This window comes from Ciconia boyciana, chromosome 3, assembly GCF_034638445.1.
Source record: "Ciconia boyciana chromosome 3, ASM3463844v1, whole genome shotgun sequence".
NCBI classification, from domain to species: Eukaryota; Metazoa; Chordata; class Aves; order Ciconiiformes; family Ciconiidae; genus Ciconia; species Ciconia boyciana.
This window is the reverse complement of record NC_132936.1, coordinates 92,290,834-92,310,056: the sequence shown is the minus strand read 5'-3', so window position 1 is coordinate 92,310,056 and position 19,223 is coordinate 92,290,834. Positions and strand designations below refer to the sequence as shown.

The window sequence follows — 19,223 nt, the reverse complement described above, 5'->3', positions numbered from 1 at the left end:
TATCTAATGAAGAACAGTCTACAAACTGTCAGGATTTTACCTAAAGACTTAAGTGAAAGCTGCTGGAACTTTGCCATTAACTTCACTAGGACCAAAGTATTACTCTCTTGTCTCCAATTACTTAAAATCAGTGTATATCCCAGAGGGTCCTACCTGCTTGGAGTTTGCCCTTAAAACCTCAGAAACTAAAACAAATTGGAGAAGTCAACTGAATTAAGACAGTAGAATTGATCTGCCCCTTGGTCCCATATTTCTGCAACTCTACTGCAGACTGTTTCGTTACAGCAGAAAACAAAACTTCATATTTTGGTGAGGCTATGTACTGAATCACAAAGACATAGAAATTTAAATTTTTGTTTATTGTATTGCACAAGATATCTATGCAATCTATGTAGGTACTGTATTAAAGGATCCACATTTCCCAAAACATTGGCTGTTGCAGCACACATCACAAGCATTGTGAATAACCAGTGCCTTCTTCAAAAATTAAAATAATCGGTTGCAAGTTTAAGCATGTGTGGCAATAAATGAAGAGAAAGGCAAGGAGTATCAATACATATTCCTTTCAAACACACAAATATACAATTTTCAGAAGAGCACCAATAATGCCAAGCGACTATTTTGATGAGATACTGTATGTGTAGGCTCTGCAGTAAAAAAAAAATGCACACAAAAAATATATTTCAACTTTTAAAATAATTTAACCATAATATCTTGCATGTGTCACCTGTTTACGACATATCATTTCCTATACAATGTCAGGCCCAAGCCTCAACTTATGTAAATTTGTGCATACTCATTCAAAGCAGCTGAGAATCTGGACCAGGTGTTCAAACTGAAAAAGCCTTCAAATTGCTCACATCTGAATACAGAGCATTAGTGTAACACCGAGAAAGTAGTTACAGTGAAGGTATAACAGAAATGGTACTATGGAAAATGACAAAAAAGCACTATCAAACCCTCAAACACAAGGTTCTAGAAAGAGGCCTACATGTAAAGTGATGTTGTAATAATTTATAAAAGTGAATAATTAATATCAGTCTCTTTTCTGACACTTAGAGATTCTCATATATTCAGAAGCCCATAGAAGTGAACTAACCAAATGTCACAATCAGTATCATCCTCAAACTCTGTTTCTTAAGTTTCTGATCATTAATACTGGTACTTAAAAACATTTTATATTTGCTGAAAACTGTTATTAAAATTTACCTTCCTACTATGAGAATTTAGTGTAATAAAAATAATGAAAAACAGGTAAAAAAATAGTATTTTAAGAATATTTTTAGAAAACCCGTCAAACAACTGCAAATACAGCTGATTAAGTGTCTAGACTTTTGAACTATGTTTTTTTGTTTGTTTTTGTTTAAGTGAATCACTTATAAAGAAGCAAGGGAGTACCAGTTCTAAGATTTATTCTTGTCCATTACATTGAGGACCTCATCCAAAAGTGAAGGTCCCAAGTCAAGTTGTAATGAGAGAAGAGAGCCTGCAAGATCTGAAAGGGATTCTTCTGACTTAGTCTTTGTCTTGGTTAGTTCACATGAAAGTCGACTGTCATCAAATAAATCAACTGTTTGCCAATCAGTGCATCGTTCAGAAAAGCTGGATGAGTGACTGTCTCTACCATTAGTAAAATGTGAAGAACCACCATTTTGCTCCCATATGTCATCTTTGTATGTTTCTCCATCCTCCGTCTGTTTACTTTTCTCCTGCAATTTTTCTTCTATTACTGGCTCACAGCTAAGCCTAGGACTTCTTGATGACCTGATGGATTCTTGCTTTGAATTAAATGTCACTGGTGACAATAAGGGCAATGTAAGGGCTTGAGAACCTCCAATGGCAGGAAGGGAAATAGCATTTTTGAGCACTGGTGATGGAGTTTCTGTAAACATGGATTCAGAAGTGCTGTTTGCCCTTAAGAATTCATTGTGGCCACCAGACTGGCTAACTCTGGTTTCTCCTTCATTTCCAGGCAATAGCTCATAGTTGCCCTGCAAAAAGGAGATGTCTCCAAAAACATCATGTTGTCCCTCTTTTCCAATGTGTATGGTGTGACGAAAATCTCCAAGTGGTGGACTGATCATATCAGGAGACAAGATATCCCTTAGTTTGAATTTCTTCCCTTTCTTATTGTTAGCAGCTTTCAAGTAGATGGGTGTCTTGGCTGGCATCTTGCTTGTAGTTTCTGAGAGAGGAAGTTATTTCAAAAAAAAAAAAAAAAGGAAGGGGAGGGAGAAGCCTCTTAAAGTCAGTTATTCTCGGGAGACCTTCAGCGTTATCAACGTTACATCATCATCTTGAACCACTCTTGCACATGAAGTCCCTTTCCTCTGATGCAAAGAACTGTAGGGTATGTGAAGGTGAATGTCTCCCACTGCAGATCTTTCCAAGGTGGAGCACAAGTTTCAGGTCAGTTACCAACCAAATGCCCTGCTACTTCCAGAACTTGAAAAAAGCCTGCATGGGATACAAAAATCAGATTATCATTAATTTATTTTTCATGGTTCATTCAGTCTTGTTTTTACAAAAAAAATTAGTAATGGTACTGACAGTTCCAGCCTGCAGATTAGCTTATGATGTTGCTTCCCTTCATTAAGCAAGATAAAAGAGTTTAGATTAACAAGGGCTAGCTAACCTTTCTCTGACTTCATACCTTTTTTTGAAGTCAGAGTTTCTTAGACACGGTTGCTGAGCACAATTCATTTGATAAATATCACTATCTCAATCTTTCTTCTCCTTATTCTGGCATTCAAAATGCTGGCCTTTGAGAGCGCATGCAGAAACACATTTATAACATTCAGCAACATTAAGGTTTTGGGAGACCCAGGAAGATCGACAGAGTCATTCAGGAAACCTTTCTGAAAATGGATTAGACCACCCTGGATTACAGAACTTCAGATATCCCCATTTAGTGCTGGAACTCTCACAAACTGTCACCAATAACATTTCTGATAAATGTGCCCATTTAAAAGGACAGTTTTAGGGACTTGAAAAAAGTGCTAGTCCAGGTCTTTACAGTTAGTCAGAAACTTCCAAAAGCAGGTGTTTTAGAAGAGACTGATTCTTGTGACTACAATCTTTAGACTACAGGAATTCTTCATAGCAATTAGTTATAGACTGTAGCTCATGAATTAGGTAGGCCATGAGGCCACAGTGACTCAGAGTTGCTCTGTGCAACCAAATGAAACAGCGTTTGCAAACCAAGTCTTCCTATTAAAATGTGGTCTCTGAAAAGCCTGATAAAGCAGTCCGCAAGGGCTAACAGGCTATTGGGTCAACAAGTTATGGAAAAACACTCTTTATTAATGCTTTAATAGTGTATTTCTTCCTTACAGTACCAGTTCCTGACTCTTGAGCAACCTCAGAATAAGAATGCATTTTTTTCCTGGACATCTTTGTACTTTCCCCTATTCAGTCCATGGACCACCAGAGCATCACAGGTCACCCCTCCTCACCAGAATACTCAGCCCCAAATCCCTCACACTCTGTCCATCACCATCCTCATGCCATAAAGGAGCTTGCAGTTTTTGCACAGAAAGACTGTTCTATGCAGTAAGTGAAGGGAAGCTGTCTGTAACAAGGGCTACTTTTGCTGCCTTTTATCCATGCCCCAGCAGATATTTTCCTTCATCAAATTAAGTCCAGTAAGAATCACCAGTTTTAAAACTTTGTACTGTATGGCTATACAGCCAGATTGCCAAGAAGTATTTAAGCATTTTCACAAATCCTTTAACCTGAGTAATTAGTTCCTACAGTGGGGTACTTAACTGTGCATCACAAGGGGAGCTGGGAATCTAGCCAGGTTAGTATTTTGGTTTTTTGACTCCCACCAGGTATCTACTGCACTTCAGATATTGTTGAAAAGCCCTCCCCCAAAAAGTACAACAGATATAAACAGATGAACACTGTCATACACAATAAACTCAATGTTCTATAAGTTATGAGGACACTTTATACTTTTAAGCTCAATTTTGAAAATATATTTGATTGCATCAGTCAGTTAAAAGCACTTCAAAGCTTCCTTCTACACAACAAAATGGTAATTCATTAGGATCTACAGAATACTAGATTCACATTACATACCAAAACTCCACCAGCTTAACTCCATGTCAGTCCTGTAAGATACAAAAGTAAATCCTAAATAAGATCTCTACTTATGCCACACCCCATGGCAACAGAACTGAGTAGTCAACTCTGTTACCTTTCAGTTTTAAACTGGAAAATTCACTGCATTGTTCCCCCCCGATTATCATTCTACCCGAGCAACCCATTTAGCTAAACAAAATTTCCTCAACTCTAAAGAGAAGACTTTTTTTAGCAAACAAAGCCAAATGGTGAGGTTGTTTTATGTTTATCAAGTGAACTCAGCCCTATCTCGCTTCTCAGGAGTAACAGGCAGAATTCCACCTGATTCAAATTCCTCATTCTTTCAGATCTTTTAATCTGGAATGAATGGCAATGTAGTGTCAATGTGGTCCAAAGTCATGCCTGTTGGTCACTAGTTTAAAAAATTAAAGACAATTCCTAGTTCATGCAAAGCTTTCATGGCTTCCACCACTTTGGATGTGTATCAAAGATGATTATCACCAAACTCCACAAGAAGATTTCAAAGAAACCTGAAGGACACAATGAAACATCTGAACATGAAGAAATACTAAAATCAAGTGTAAAATAACTTTTAATATAAATAACCTACTTTGACACACAAGAACACCACTGTATTTTATTTAGCTCATAGCTCAGGGGGAAATAATGCAAAAACCCAAAATAGAGCAAACTTTTGGGCATCCAGATCTCCTTTAGTTCTTGCACTACGAGAGCGCCCCAGTAAGGGGCAGTGTAAAACCACACTACCTCAGAGGATGCTGCAAGAGACTCCGGTGCCAGGAATTATAATCCCTCTCAATACAGCAGTCCCTGTATTTGTGAAGGCCTTGGCTTCCATTTGGCCATTGCAAGAGGCTTTACATTTGACGAGAAGAACTTTCACAATTACGTGCTTACTGCAAGCATCGTTTGCTCTGATGAAAACAAAAGCTACCATTCCTGCAGATTTCACTAGCTACTCTATTGAAAAATCTGCAAATTACACCTTGTAAATAAAAGATAAGGGTTCCCTCCTCAATGGACAGGCTTTCCACATAACAGCATAACAGGCTTCAGAGCAACTGTACTTTGTTTCTGCATACCTATCCTCTTTGTCAACTACTGCCCAAAGGAGCACAGATTTTAAGCTACTTTGAACAGCTGAAATATATCATAAATCCAGAAATACTGACTTAGGAGTAACAACAGTATTTTAGGCTATTTCATTAACAATTAAATAAGGAAGAACCTATATCAATATATAACATTTGGCTTAAAAAAAAGGTAGTTCTGTTAATAAGGAAAAAAAAACAACCCAACTTTGGCAAATGAAGAAAGGCTTTAACGAGACTAAGCCTCCAGCTCAACTCCTGCAAAACTAAAAAAATAGCCCACAAAATTTTCACAAGAACCTTACACACTCCCTGCATTCAGCAAGATTTAATGAAATCACCGGTACACACAGGCTAAGAGAAGGGACAGAACACACCCCAATCTCGGTATCAGGCCACACAGTAAAGTTCACCTTGTCTTAAAATGAGATCTTTTTCTGATCTTGCTGCTAAAAGAGTCTCTGTTTTGACTAATTTCAACTTAGTAATTAAGTGAATGTATAGCCAAACTGGAAAGCTGAATGAGAAATTATCAGAAAACCAAATGCATAACCAAAAGTCCACAGTTGCAGGCTGCCAGCCTACAGTAGACCACCTCAATTTAGGAGAAAAACAACATGAAAGGGTTTTTCTTCCAGCTGAAGAGATATCCCTCTCCTAACAAGATCCAAGCATGAGCCAAGCCAGAGAAACTTCAGCCCAGTGAAAATTAAAGTTTTAGTTTGGCTGTAACACTTGCTCATTTTCATTCCTATCACTTCACACTCTCATATAAGCGTTTTGCTTGGTAACAAAGACTAATATTTTCAGAGGCACTTCTCAATCTACTTTGTGAACCTTCTGTCCACTCAGCAATCATCACCTTCCACACAGCTCAGTTTTACATGGATGCCTCAGTTCATTCCACAGTCTTTTTTAAAAGGACAGACTATCAGCAAATATCTTAACAGCTAAGCTTACAAAGCCAGAGACAAACAAGGGTCAAGGTGCAAAATTTTATTTGTGCACAAATCCCAAGAGACCTAGATCCTTAAGCAGTGTCCTAGGCAAAGAAATTATAGAAAAAAACTCCTGTTTCCACAGAGCAGGACCAGAAGCAAGCGTGCACCGTAGGAAGCCCATGGGCTTTCTTTCTACAGGACAATCCCTTTCAAGGGCTCTGCCTTACACATCATTGGTTAGAAGCACGTGAACTTTAGAGAAACCAATTTCCAAAGCATCATTTAAAATAACATTGAATTATCCTGTGGAGCAAGTCACTAGGAGAAAACAGAGGCTGCACATTATTTCAATATCCAAATGAGAATACAGTAACACAGCAAAAGACAGATACAAACTGTGCAATAAGCTGCTGCAACTTTTCTACACAATTAAATATCTGCAAGCATAGAAGAATTAGGCTTTAGGGGTTCATTTTAGGTTTTAGCTACCAGTAGCTTTCAGCGCCACAAACAAACTGTTGAGAACATCCTTGTCAATGCTGATACTTTCACTATGTCTGAAACAACATCAGTGCAAACCATGTTTTTATTGTTTTTGTAACAGGGGCTTGAACTCGTGTAGTCACAATTCCTGAATGCAGGTAAAACAAACTCCCAGTATAACCAAGTCTTCAGGTACAAGAAAAGCAGCAGATGATGCACCACAGAGCTTACCTCTCACATTCCTGTGGACTTAGATGTCCGTATCAACTGAAGCCTCTGAAGATGAGAGGCCACAAGTCTGTCCACTTCTAGACCAGGCCACCAGTGAGCCTCTGCTTATAGAGCCACCACCTTCTGAGTAGCTTTAACCAAATCAGGTGGTAACACTTCTCCCTCCAGACTGTTCATCTAAATTTATCTTGTTTATAAGAGGCCCAGCCTTTGAATTAATCTGTATTAAAGTCAACTTCCCTGATCAGATTAGAAGTCCTCGCCCCTTTGTTTCTCCCTCCATCAAAGAATTTGCACCTTTCTGATTAAAGCTACAGATTTAATTACTTTATAAAAACAATCAGGCTAATCACTCGTCAGTTCAACTAATTTTCTCAAACTGCACTCAAGCTACTTTCCTAGATCAAATCTAACCTATTGTATCCCATTGTCACATACACTTTTTAAAAAATGAAGGAAAAGAAAGCCCCAATCCTTCCCACAGCTACAGAAACACAGGTCAAGAGAGGACCCTGTGATGCAGTTCATTCATTTCTCCATCCTCCTGCAAAGATCCAGATGCCTTCTGCTAGTCCTGGAAGATGTTTGTTCACCCTCCTCTTAAAATTCCCTACATGTGCAGACTGCACACATTAATTTACTTCACAGAGGCTAGTCATCAGAGAAGATGCATCTAAAGTCTCCCCTGCTCCAATCTGGGCCCTGATGAATACAGTTCGTTGTTGTATGCATTCTACATCTCCTTTAAACCTTTTCTTCTTCAGATTAAACGATGCACATATTTCAACCTTTCAACACAGGCCATGTTTTCTGGAGCTCAGATAGCTTCCCCAACCTCCTTTGCTGGTATTCCTCCCCTTGGCTCAAATCTTTCCTTAAATATACCCAAAAGCAAACACAATATTCAAGCTGAGATCTCAATTTCTCTCTTAATAGTGTCTGCATTTTTCTTTCAGCATCACAACACTGTTGGCTTATGTTTAGTTTGTGGTCCACTAAAAACCTAGCTCCTTTAGCGAAGAACTGTTGTCTAGCCAGTTATTCTACATCTTGTTCTTGACTATGCCCCTGTAGCAAAGCCTCCATACTCACTGCATTGCATTCTATTCATTTCAAACACTTCAAATGGTCAGGATCACTTTGCATTTTAATCTTGGCCTCTACAGCATACAGGTTTAGCATCATCTGCAGATGTAATAAGCATACATTAAAATCATTTATAAAAATACTGTGTAGTAACAGAGATGGAAGATAGCCCTGCAGTGTTCCACCTGATCTATCTTTCCAGATTAATAGTGGCTAAATACTCCAAGGTACTGCTACTTGAAGCAGCTTGAATTCTTGAAACAATTGTCTGCTCAGGGTTAAGTAAGGAAATGTGAATATGCTTCATAATACAGATGTATTAATGAATGACAAGGAAGGCTTGGAAAACTTCAGCTATACACTAGCTGGGGAGAATTTTTTTTTTTTTTTAAAAAGCAAAGTAATTAATTCATTATCAGTCATCTTTGGAAGGAAAAGTGAAAGGGAAATGTAAGAAAAATCATATAAGGATACATTTTCATCTCCCTTGCTATAAACACTTTTTCCCACGTAAATCAAAGCTAAATAGTACACTAGCTGTGAGCAGTCCACATACAGTGTCTTTCTCTCCAGGTATCTTCCATTTCTCCAGCACCCTTCTCTTTTTCCCTGCCAAAACCTAGGTTCACGAATGAAGAAAAAACACATTCCTGAAATTATTTTTAATTGTTGACTGCTTTAAATCTTGCCACCTTTCCCTGCATAGTACCCTTTCAAATGGATCAAGCTGGAGTGAATCACATTAACCAGGGAACACCTTCAACTTTAAACCATTAAAGTACTTGTGCATTATATTGAAATGAATGAGGTATTTCACATATTTAAGAGTTTTCATTTTAGCCTGTAAGAAAAAGAAATAAAGGAAAGCCAACCTGGGGGGGGGGAGTAATTTTCACAGTTCATTATATCTTTCAAACAGTTGTACCAGCACAGCAGGAAGGAGCTGCTGAAGTTACCTAATTTGGGGCTGCCGTCTAATTTGAGCAACTGGCCCCAGTCTCCAGTTATTATTTTGTTCTGTATCAGTCTGTGATATTACAGAGGCCCTTTATCAACCAGTAATCTTCATCCCTGTTAAGGTACTTGAACACTAACCAACTTAAACGTTTCTCAGTCATCCTTTTTGATCGAAGTGAACAGGGGGAATTCCTCATGTGGTGATGGTGGGGGAGTAATTTTAAGCCTTCAAATAGCTCTCTCGCGCTCTCTCTCTCTCTCCTTTGAACCCTCTCCAATTTTCCAACATCCTTTTCAGAGCAGATCATAATTAGTGACAACATTTCAATATCGTTCTCCCTAACAGCATATGCAAAGATAAAAATCACTTCTTTCTTCCCATCATTGCTGCCTTGTTTATAAACAAGATCATATTTCTGCTTTTATCCTCACCATCTTACAACAGGAATTTTCCTGTATTTACAGGGTAGCATTATATTACAAACGATTTAAGAGTTCTTGTGCTGGTATAACAAAAATGTGTTCTCCAAGCAGAATAAACTATATTGGCAAAAGTAGAAATTTGTTATTGCTGACATTTCTTGATTCAGAGTGGACATCCCCATTCTGTTTTTTAGGATGAAGATACACATATATTCATTTAATCAACAAGTTTTGCCAGCATAGCCAATGCTGGTGCTCATATTACACTGGTTGTCCAGTAAGACTCTATTCCTTAGGGGGAAAAAAAAAAAAACCAAAAACAAAACACACAAAACCCCCAGCTTTCCAAGCTATTGTTCTCCAGCAAGTAAGCTGGATTTATTTTCTTCAGGATAAAAAGCAAGGCCATACCTCAGAAAGAGAAAACATTTTATGTGAATGTGCTTAAGCTGTCAATCAATAAATCAGTTGAGATTTCTCCATCTTCCTCATCAATATATTTCCTCACCAATCTCCATCACCTGCAAATTTGTACCACAACAATTTTACACTTATTTGCAGGCTGCTCATAAAAATACTATGCAGCCCAATGCTGTATAAAAAGATCTCTGCATTATTTATTATTCCAATAAAAATACATCCCTCTCTGATGCTGACTTCTTTCTGACATTTACTCTGAGATTCTAAATGTTTTTAATACGTGCTTTGTTGACACTGCAGCAGACTAACGTTTTAAAAATTTGGCTGTGATGCAATATTAAGTCAAATGCCTTACAGAGTCTGTTTTTGCAGTTATGCTTTTGACCACTCATCAGAATGGCTTAAATAATTCCCATTTTTTTCATCAAGCAAATTTTTTTTCACCTTCCAACAGGTTTCTGTCACAGCTTTCTTTCAGCTTTGAAAAATTAGCATCTTTTCTGGAATAATAAAAACCTTTTTTCTTCTCTTCTCCAGAGACAGACATTTAATGAGCTCACTGTATTCTGTTGTTTGGCTCCATGGACTGAAACGGGTCCCTCTTTATTACCTTCTTCTTGGCTTTGTTGGCTGGTACATTCATACATACAGATTTAATACTATACAGTTCCGTTTTATCATTGGCTTTCAAAAATTGGGTGAATGCAAGACCATGCAAGACCTTTAGGCATAGGTACATGTCAGTACAAAGTCGAGCACCTTAACTCATGCAGCCGGTGAAGGCGAGGTTATGCTACGTCAGACAGACTGTGCACTGAAGCACAGTCACACGTTTCCTCCTACAAAGCCAGCAGACTAGATGAGCAAACAGCTGAGGACCATAAACTCATAAGCCACAAGATGGAGAGGCTTAAAAACTTGTCCATCAGTTCTCTTAGGCCAAAGGAAAACGATTGTGAAATGGGGCAAAAAAACCACCCTATAACCTGAGCCCATGTGCCACCTAAAAGATTGAGTAACTGCTCTGGTTGCAATCTCATCTGCTGAGGGAGAAGAAAGGAACAGTTTTTAGCCAAAGCAGCTCCCTGACGCAGCTCAACGCATGTTCACATAAGTGCTGGTATTGCCTATGGAAGAACTTGGGAAGATGTGGATTGAGGCAGGCAGTACTGCCCCTTTTGATGTCAGCCAGCACTCATATCCGTTTAAGTGGATTACAAATCCACACCCTTTGTAATTCTGAGCAGGTTAGCATAGATGGCTTTCTCTTTTGACACAGAGGGTGTAGTTCCCCAACCCAGCTCTGTGCTCAGAGCTGGTTTGAGAAGTTCCCACCCTGGATTCCTCCCTCCTTGCTGTTGGCTCCCAGTTCTGAACTGCAGTTCCTTGTACCCTCCGTGGGCAGGCAGACCTACAAGCCACACTGCAAACCAGTCACAGCAGCAATTCTCCCCACTGACTCAGTTTACAATAAAGGCTTACCAACAGCTGCAGTGTGACTGATGGCAACGCTTCAAGAGAGTTCAAGCCCAATATAACTGTTGCTGTCAGAAAGGCATTCTCCCCTTCCCCCCTACCGTGTGCACACACTTGACCCCTTTAAGCCAGTTCAGCACACTGAACTGGGTGAAAACTAACTAGGAAAGGGGTGTAAGATCACAACGCCAGGAGTGAGACTGCTACTTTCAGCTGCAACAAGTCACTTGAATAGCTCAGCTACCTCATGAAACATCCCTCTTAGAGAGAAAGGAGTTCCGGCAGAAGGGACGGGCAGTTCTTAACCAACTCTTCTGCAAGAAAAAATGTCCATGGAATTACATCCAGATTTTATTCAGTTCTGATGCAAAAATGGTTTGGTAGCTACACTAACTTCTGCCTTAGCATTTCCAAAGTAGCTGTCATGTTGAAATGAAGTTTTTCCAGCTATAGTTAAGAGCTTATTATTACTATTTTTTAAAAAAAGATCCTTAGTTTAACATTTTCTTAACTGGTAGCTCCTGACGATAGGCAATCTAAAATGAAAGCATTCCACCCAAAAAAATCCCCCTATCCTGAACTCCCTACCTCCAATTCGCAAGTACCCTTCATCTCCAAGTCAAATATTCTTTATCATCTCCTTGAAACACACAAGTGACATAGGCATATTATAATCACCAGTTCTCCTATTATTCAATTCTCAAAGCATTTCACTTGAAAGAAATATTTACCATCTTGAAGTGGCTGATAAACTAGGTTTAAAACAAACTTGAAGGCCAGAGAGCCCTCTATATGCAAAGGCTAACAATGAGCTAGAGGTACAAAGCTACAGAAAAATATAAATTTGCACAGGACTTCTTTGTTTTATTACATAGAAAAAGGATGAATCTTCTGCTCTGTTGCAGTTCTGCCTCCTTCAGAGAGTTGAATGGTCATCAAGATGAGATCAAAGAGCATGGGTTTGGGGTAGATGGAAGAAAGTAAATTCTTCAGTGGATTACAAAAATCTTCACTGAATTTGTTTTTTGGTGCAATTCATGCCTTCTTTAAGGAATGGGGATGAAGTCATGGAGTAAACAGGACTTCTAAAATTGTTATCTATATGCAATTCAAAGTAGATTGTTAATACAACTAAAGTAACTGTTTTATTACCCTTATATGAAACAAAAGGAAAAAAAAATAGAAATTACATCTTCACTGTGAGTTTCAGCTATACTCCTAACAAAACAACTCCACTATTTGAAGCCACCATTTGAGCAGAGGTAAGAATCTGGAGGAATAAGTGACAACTGAAAGACACGTCATACTCTGGTTCTGCTCTGCAGCATGTCAGTGACACCTGCGACATGCCCCAGCTGATAGGGATGCATCACGCTGGACAGCAGCGCAGGGGTCTCCACTTCCTCCTGAAATCTCTGCGACAGATGGTCAGTTCTATTAACTTGAGTTGCTTGTAGTAAATTGATCAGACTTCTTTTTTCTGGAATATATCAAGTAGTATCAGAGTGCAGTCACTCTCTGTGCCAACAGTTGTTTTCACATACTGCTCTTAAAACCAGGCAGAGTTAATCAGTTTAATTTGAAAGAAATTAATATACTCAGCACTTGCACAGAGGTATACTGTCTGAATATTCAGTGGCACAGTGGCAATTCAGTACTAAAGCTAGTTTACTGATTAGCAGCTGATATTTCTTTCAAATGCTAAACCCCATGTATTTAATCAAACTGTCTGAAATACTGCTGCCTCAAATCTCACTAAAGCTACCTTCTCAACACTCGGGGTTTTACCTCAGCCAGTACCTCAGCACTTCCCATTACTGCAGCCATATTTCAAGAGATAAGCACAGCTCTAAGACACAGCTTAAGCCAAATGGTGAGTGAGATGACAGCATCTGTATATAGAGAACACTGGACCTCGAGCTTGCATGTGCAGGCAACATGACAGAATAATTAAATGGGTCAGGGAAACATGCTGTATCCAATGAACCCAAGCAGACCTAATGTACTGCAAGTCAAGTCCTGCCCTTTGCAGCTTTCTGGAAAAGCATTTTGCAGACGCTCATGTTCTCTCTGCGCTCTGCAGGGGCTCCCGCTCAGAACTTTGTCTTGAGACTGCAAGAGAACATAAATCCCTCTGTTTAAAGGTCAATATTTCAAAGTGCTCCAAAATGGACGTTTTGTTTTTAGAAGTAGCGTCAAGGGAAAGAGTATTGGCGGCAAAAAGAAAACTTCTAGTAGGCAGTCACATTAGGGTAATGTAATCATGACTCATGCTCCTCACCCATTTCCTGACTAGGGCTGTGTATGATCAAAAGAAAACCAGCCACAGTAATGCTGCTGCTCGTTAAAGTTAGCTAGCCTGAAAGGATTACAGACTACCAGAAAACAAACTCGTTGCAGAGTATCCTATTTAAAGCCTGGCATAAATCGACACTGACAAACACAGTGGCGTAATGCAATACTCAACCAAAACAACAACTTGCCTTTGTTGCAAGAAACAAGTTACAACTTTTTATGATGAGTTCTCCTATCGGAACAAACCCTCTCACGCACCTTAAAACACTGTAAATCCTTAGGGTGTGGGGGGGAATATACAATTGCTAATTAGTCTCTAAGGAAGTGCAAGATACATGGCCCTTTTCAAGGGCATCACAGCAAACTCAGACTGCTATAAAACAACTACCACCTCCCCAGAAAGGCTGTAAAAGAACACACACACCCCAAAGCACGAGCTGGCCTAAGTGGATGTCACCTTATAAGAAAGGCACTGCAAGAGGCAATTTCTGTCTCGGTGTTCAATCCTGTTGGGCAGCCCGAGCGAAACGTGTGCTTAATAATGCAAATTGGTGCTCATTGGTATAAAGAGTTCTTCAGTACAAAACAAATTTCAGATCCTTGTTGGGACCTTGGTCACGCTTAATTTGTTCCAAAACCCACATTAATGAAAACCCCAAAATTAATCAGATATTTCAAGAGAAACTAGACTAGACTTTAGGTAACACAGATGACAACACCCAGCTGCACCTCTCTGCAGCCCTCACAGGCCAAAGAGGGATGAGTCGACTCTTCTCCCTCCCTCCTGCCTCAGGAGCAAAGCCCTGCCTTTGCAGGTCCCTTTCACTCCCCTTCACAAACGCCAACTAGCTGCTAAACATGCTCCTCAGCACCAGTGACCGTGTTCCTTATGCAACTTCTGAGAAGGGAGATCTAAGGGGTGAGAGAGCCTGAAGTTGACCATTAAATACACATAACCCATTGCCAAAACCATTGTCCATAGAATTAAGACTGATCAGCAGTGGCACTCCACTTCCAGGATATTGAGGAGACCTATTGTGCTGGTTCTGGCTGGGGTAGAGTTAATTTTCTTTATAGTAGCTAGTATGGGACTATGTTTTGGATTTGTGCTGAAAACAGTGTTGATAATACAGGGATGTTTCAGTTGTTGCTAAGTAATGTTTACACTACTCAAGGACTTTTCAGCTTCCCATGATCTGCCCGGTGCACAAGAAGTTGGGAGGGGACACAGCTGGGACAGCTGACCCCAACTGACCAAAGGGATATTCCACACCATATGATGTCATGCTCAGCATATAAAGCTGGGGGAAGAAGAAGGAAAGGGGGGACATTCGGAGTGATAGTGTTTGTCTTTCCAAGTAACTGTTACGTGTGATGGAGCCCTGCTCTACTGGAGATGGCTGAACACCTGCCTGCCCATGGGAAGGAGTGAATGAATTCCTTGCTTTGCTTGTGCACACAGCTTTTGCTTTACCTGTTAAACTGACTTTATCTAAACCCACGAGTTTTCTCACTTTTACTCTTCGGATTCTCTCCCCCATCCCACCGGGGGGGGTGGGGAGGGAAGGTGAGTGAACGGCTGTATGGTACTTCATTGCCGACTGGGGCTAAACCACAACACCTATACCAGGTGTCTGACGGCCAAATTTCACCCAAATTAAACAACAACCTGGCTTTTCAGTAAAACCTCAGCTTGCCCCTTAGAAATCTCAAACATTTTTGCCCCTCACATGATGCAGAGTACTGGGGCACAGGTAGGAGAAACAGTTGCACAAGGCAAAAGTTATGTTTAGGTCTGGCTAAGCCAACACCAGCTAAATATACTAAGCCTATGCTTTATCTAGGTTGCACTAGTTACTTCAGAGTTGAGAGAAGCTCATTCTGAAACAGAGCAGACATAGCAAGGCCTTACTCTGCATTGTGACACTTGCTGCTAGACTGTTATAACTCTGTTTGGTCATTGCATGTCTTATTTATACAACTCTAACAGCACATAAATGAGGCGCAGGAATCCCTTTGGGCATGAATGCACCTCTCTTGACCAAGAATGAGCTGTTACCACATGCTGCAAGTTGTTCATGTACAAATTCATACAGCTGGTATGGAAGGCAGTGGAGTGTAGGCAGACAAATAAAATAACATAATTCAGGGACCTACTTTCCTGTGTAAAGTGCACATTTATTTACTTAATCCTATAATAAGTAGGTAAGATGAACTTCTGCCTTTACTGAAGGCTATTCAAAGCAAATTTCTAATGGCTCTTGCAAGCTCCAGGGAGTCAGAATTCGACTCATGGGAGGAGTGATATGTTGCTTAGTGTGGTTTACCATCCTTTGGAAATGTAAGGAGAGGTGACACGTTGTAGAGCCCAGGACAGACACCTGCAGTGCTGACAAAAACCTCTACTCAAACACTTGGGGGAGGGGGGACAGATGGACGGACACCAAAACAAAACAAAAAAACCCCCCAACAACAACAACAAAACACCCACCAAAACCAAACAAACCAACCCACAACAGCTATGACAAAAAAACCCACCAACTCAGAAAAAAACAACGTAAAGATGGTCAGAATCCATTCCACAGGAGTAAGTGGCCAGGTATTCCTGATCTCTCCTTAGTGTAGGCAAGGGAAGCAGAAATTGAGGTCAATTTCATTGTCCTGAGTGCAAATCCAAACCATACCCAGAAAAAAAAATTCCCCCATATAATACTGTAACAGTGCATCAGGATTGCATTAATTTAAGGCACAGTGTGGCACTCTCTTCTCTTGTAAAAGTCCATACTGTTTCTTTTAACAGAGATAGCCTCTGTAGAAACACGGGGAAGCAACACACTTCAGCTCCCTGAATTACAGGAGAGCACATGGCCAACAGAGACAGTACACTCAATAAATTTAAGAGGGAACTTGCATGTGAGGAGGGCATCAACATCTCAGTGTTGCTGCTTCAGTACTGGACAGGAAGAAGTTAATGGATAACGTAGGGCCTGTTCCACACTCTCTGGATATAACTCACATGGGAAGGCATAGAAATATCATAACCAAAATGCATTGAAACACAGTCCCAGCAAAAGGCATGTACAGTAACTTCTAGAAGGAAGATGATATTACCAAACTGGCATTCCTTCTTTCCCTCTGTATGTGGGCGCTACCTGGATTCACCAGAGGTATGCTCCTTCTGGCTGCAGAAGCAGCAGGGCAGCATACTTGGGCTCCGAGGAAGGAGCCCAAGGAAATCCTTACTGGAGGAAATCGTTAAATTGTTCACCAACAGCTATAAAGATCCATGTTAGAAATAGTTCATCAACACCCTTATTGCTATAGTCCTGTGCTTCTTAAGTTAAACCACATCCTTGGGGAAAATGGAATTTTGTTGTTGTTTTAAGTTCTCTCAGAACACTAAGTATGGGTTATCCTGCAATAATTCAAATTAAATATATCTATTTTCTTAAACAAAAATCCTGCCACAGACACTGCTGTTAAACTCTTGCTATTCCTGAAAAAGACCATAATCCATTCACTTCAGAGAACAAAAGCAGGAACGCAGAGACAATTTAGCATGGGAAGAGAGGAAAGACCCAAACAGCAATGAAAAGAAAAAAATCTGCACCTAATCAGTAGACCAAAACTCTCCAAATACAACACATTAGCAGCTTGCAGTAGAACAGTTAACTTTTAATAGTCACCAGGATCCCAAGTTAGTGGCTGCTGATTAAGAAAGTTCACACCTCCCAAAGCGAGTGTTTCAGACTGTCTGAAACAAGGCAGGCAGTTTCACCCAGGGTGCCAACAAAGGCTGAAAGAGCATTACATCCCAAAGCAAAATCTCAATTTAAAAAAAAAAAAAATTGTGAATACCTGAAAAATCCAGAGAGACTCTTAATCTGCCTTGCATTTTGGCTGTTACGTTCCCAGTGACTTATTATCCAAGAAGACGAACTGAGTGCTGCTTTACAACTTGATTAAGCCTAATAACGAAACTCCCTTCACACCTTTTGCTATACACCTTTCTTATGCGGGAGAAGATATAGAAAATTTTCTTACGTGTTTTTCCAGACACTGAAATATTCTTCTTGGGCTTTCCATTAGAAAGCTGTCATTTATTAGGCACCTGGAAATAGCCATTTGCTCCTTGGTCATACTTAAGCATTCATGCCCCCGGCAGAGTGCAACAAAGAGTTTACCACTTTCAGGATGAAGATTGTGCTCAGAAACAGTAATGACAGTTTTGCAGGTCAGAAGAGATGATCAGCTGAACCTGATCCTCCTGTGCTGTAGTCACAAGGGGCTACTGCAATTCCCTGCTGCATAAAAGGGCATTGACAAGGGTCCAGTAAGGAAGGTCCAGTAATTCTGTATCTGGCCATCACCATGCCCAGTCCCAGTAGCCACAAATCCGGGAGGATGCCACTAAACAAAAGAGGGTTTCAGAAGAGCAACAGGATTGATACTATCACTTATGTTTGCTAGACTGAAGCCAGACAAAGGAAGGCAAGAAAGAAAACGTACCTTTTTGTAACAGCAAGAACAATTTACCAAGGCTTGTGGTGGATTCTTTATTTGGATTTTTATTAAAAAAAATTATAAAAACTGCCTATTGTCTAATTCAAACAATTCAGGCAGAGCCAGGAGTCATACTGACACAGAACTGCGTAACATTTCAGGAAAGGACTACAGCTTGTTACAGACAGGTTCCCAATGGTCTGTTTTGGCTTTTATCATTCTAGATATGAACAGTACTTTTCCCTAAATACATGACATTTCTCTTAAGAATTAAATATTTTGGAAAGCATTTTTATCTAGGGAAAGCCATACTAAATTTTTTGTCTTTTTGTCCACAAATTATGTTTTCTTGGCCATCAAGATGATTATGAAGGTTGCGAGGGCAAATCTCAGGGAAGTTATCAAAATAGAGCTCTCATCCAAACTGTTGTGTTTGGAAAGTTCTTGTCTTTCAACACAAAATAGAAAAAAACCCCATCGATATCTATGTTTGACACTACTTCAAATCCTGCATGGAGAACTGAATAAATTCTTTCCTGTCAAATTGCCATGAACAGTTAGAGACCTGTAAGCTTTAAAAGCTGTTTCTCCTCTGACGCTGTGCAAGCAGAAGGGCACACATTTCACAGCAACATAGCCTATTCAAAGTGAACAAGGAAAACTAAACATTTTAAAGTACAACTTTCTAACAAGGGTATCTCAAATCCATGACTGAGCAGAATCCAGTGTCCAACTTCAGATACTCAGTTTTGAAGAAAAGCACAATGAAAAAGTGAGATGTGGCTTCATTCACTTTTACTCATGAGAAATTGAGATAGTTCTTGAATTTGACAATACTCTGTAACTATAATTTCTTTTTAAGCCACTTCTATATATTGTTACTGCTGTAAAACTCGACTTTGGGACCACATTTGTGCTTTCATGATATTAACTCAAGAACTGCAACTTTGAAATTCAGAAATCCCAGTAACTACTGACAGCTACCTCATCAGATGCGCTGAAAGAACACACTGAATCAGAGCACCTGAAAAATTATCTATTACCATTTCAGACAAGGATCTTTAACGTACACACATACATAGAGACAGCTGCTCCTACTTCCGCAGATACCACACTGTTTTATTACACAGAACATACACACAATTTCTTAGATGATGCCTTTTTGACAGGTCCACCTACCCTTCATATGTCTTGGAAGCTTCCATTTTAA

The 19,223-nt window shown here is 39.8% G+C and overlaps 1 protein-coding gene across 9 annotated transcripts in view; it reads right to left on the bottom strand.

Moving 5' to 3' along the window:
* Positions 1–340: 340 nt before the first annotated feature.
* Positions 341–19,223, bottom strand: part of CDC42EP3 (CDC42 effector protein 3) — a 34,739-nt gene continuing 15,856 nt past the window's right edge. For 5 of the 9 annotated variants that reach the window (XM_072856597.1, XM_072856595.1, XM_072856594.1 and 2 more), the window contains exon 2: positions 341–2,457. In XM_072856597.1, coding sequence (XP_072712698.1) covers positions 1,404–2,171 — 768 coding nt within the window. In that variant the 5' untranslated portion in view covers positions 2,172–2,457 and the 3' untranslated portion in view covers positions 341–1,403. Of the gene's footprint in view, positions 2,458–4,083; positions 4,116–19,192; positions 19,212–19,223 lie in introns of those variants that run through there. The other 4 variants (XM_072856592.1, XM_072856589.1, XM_072856588.1 and 1 more) reach the window with 2 other exon arrangements.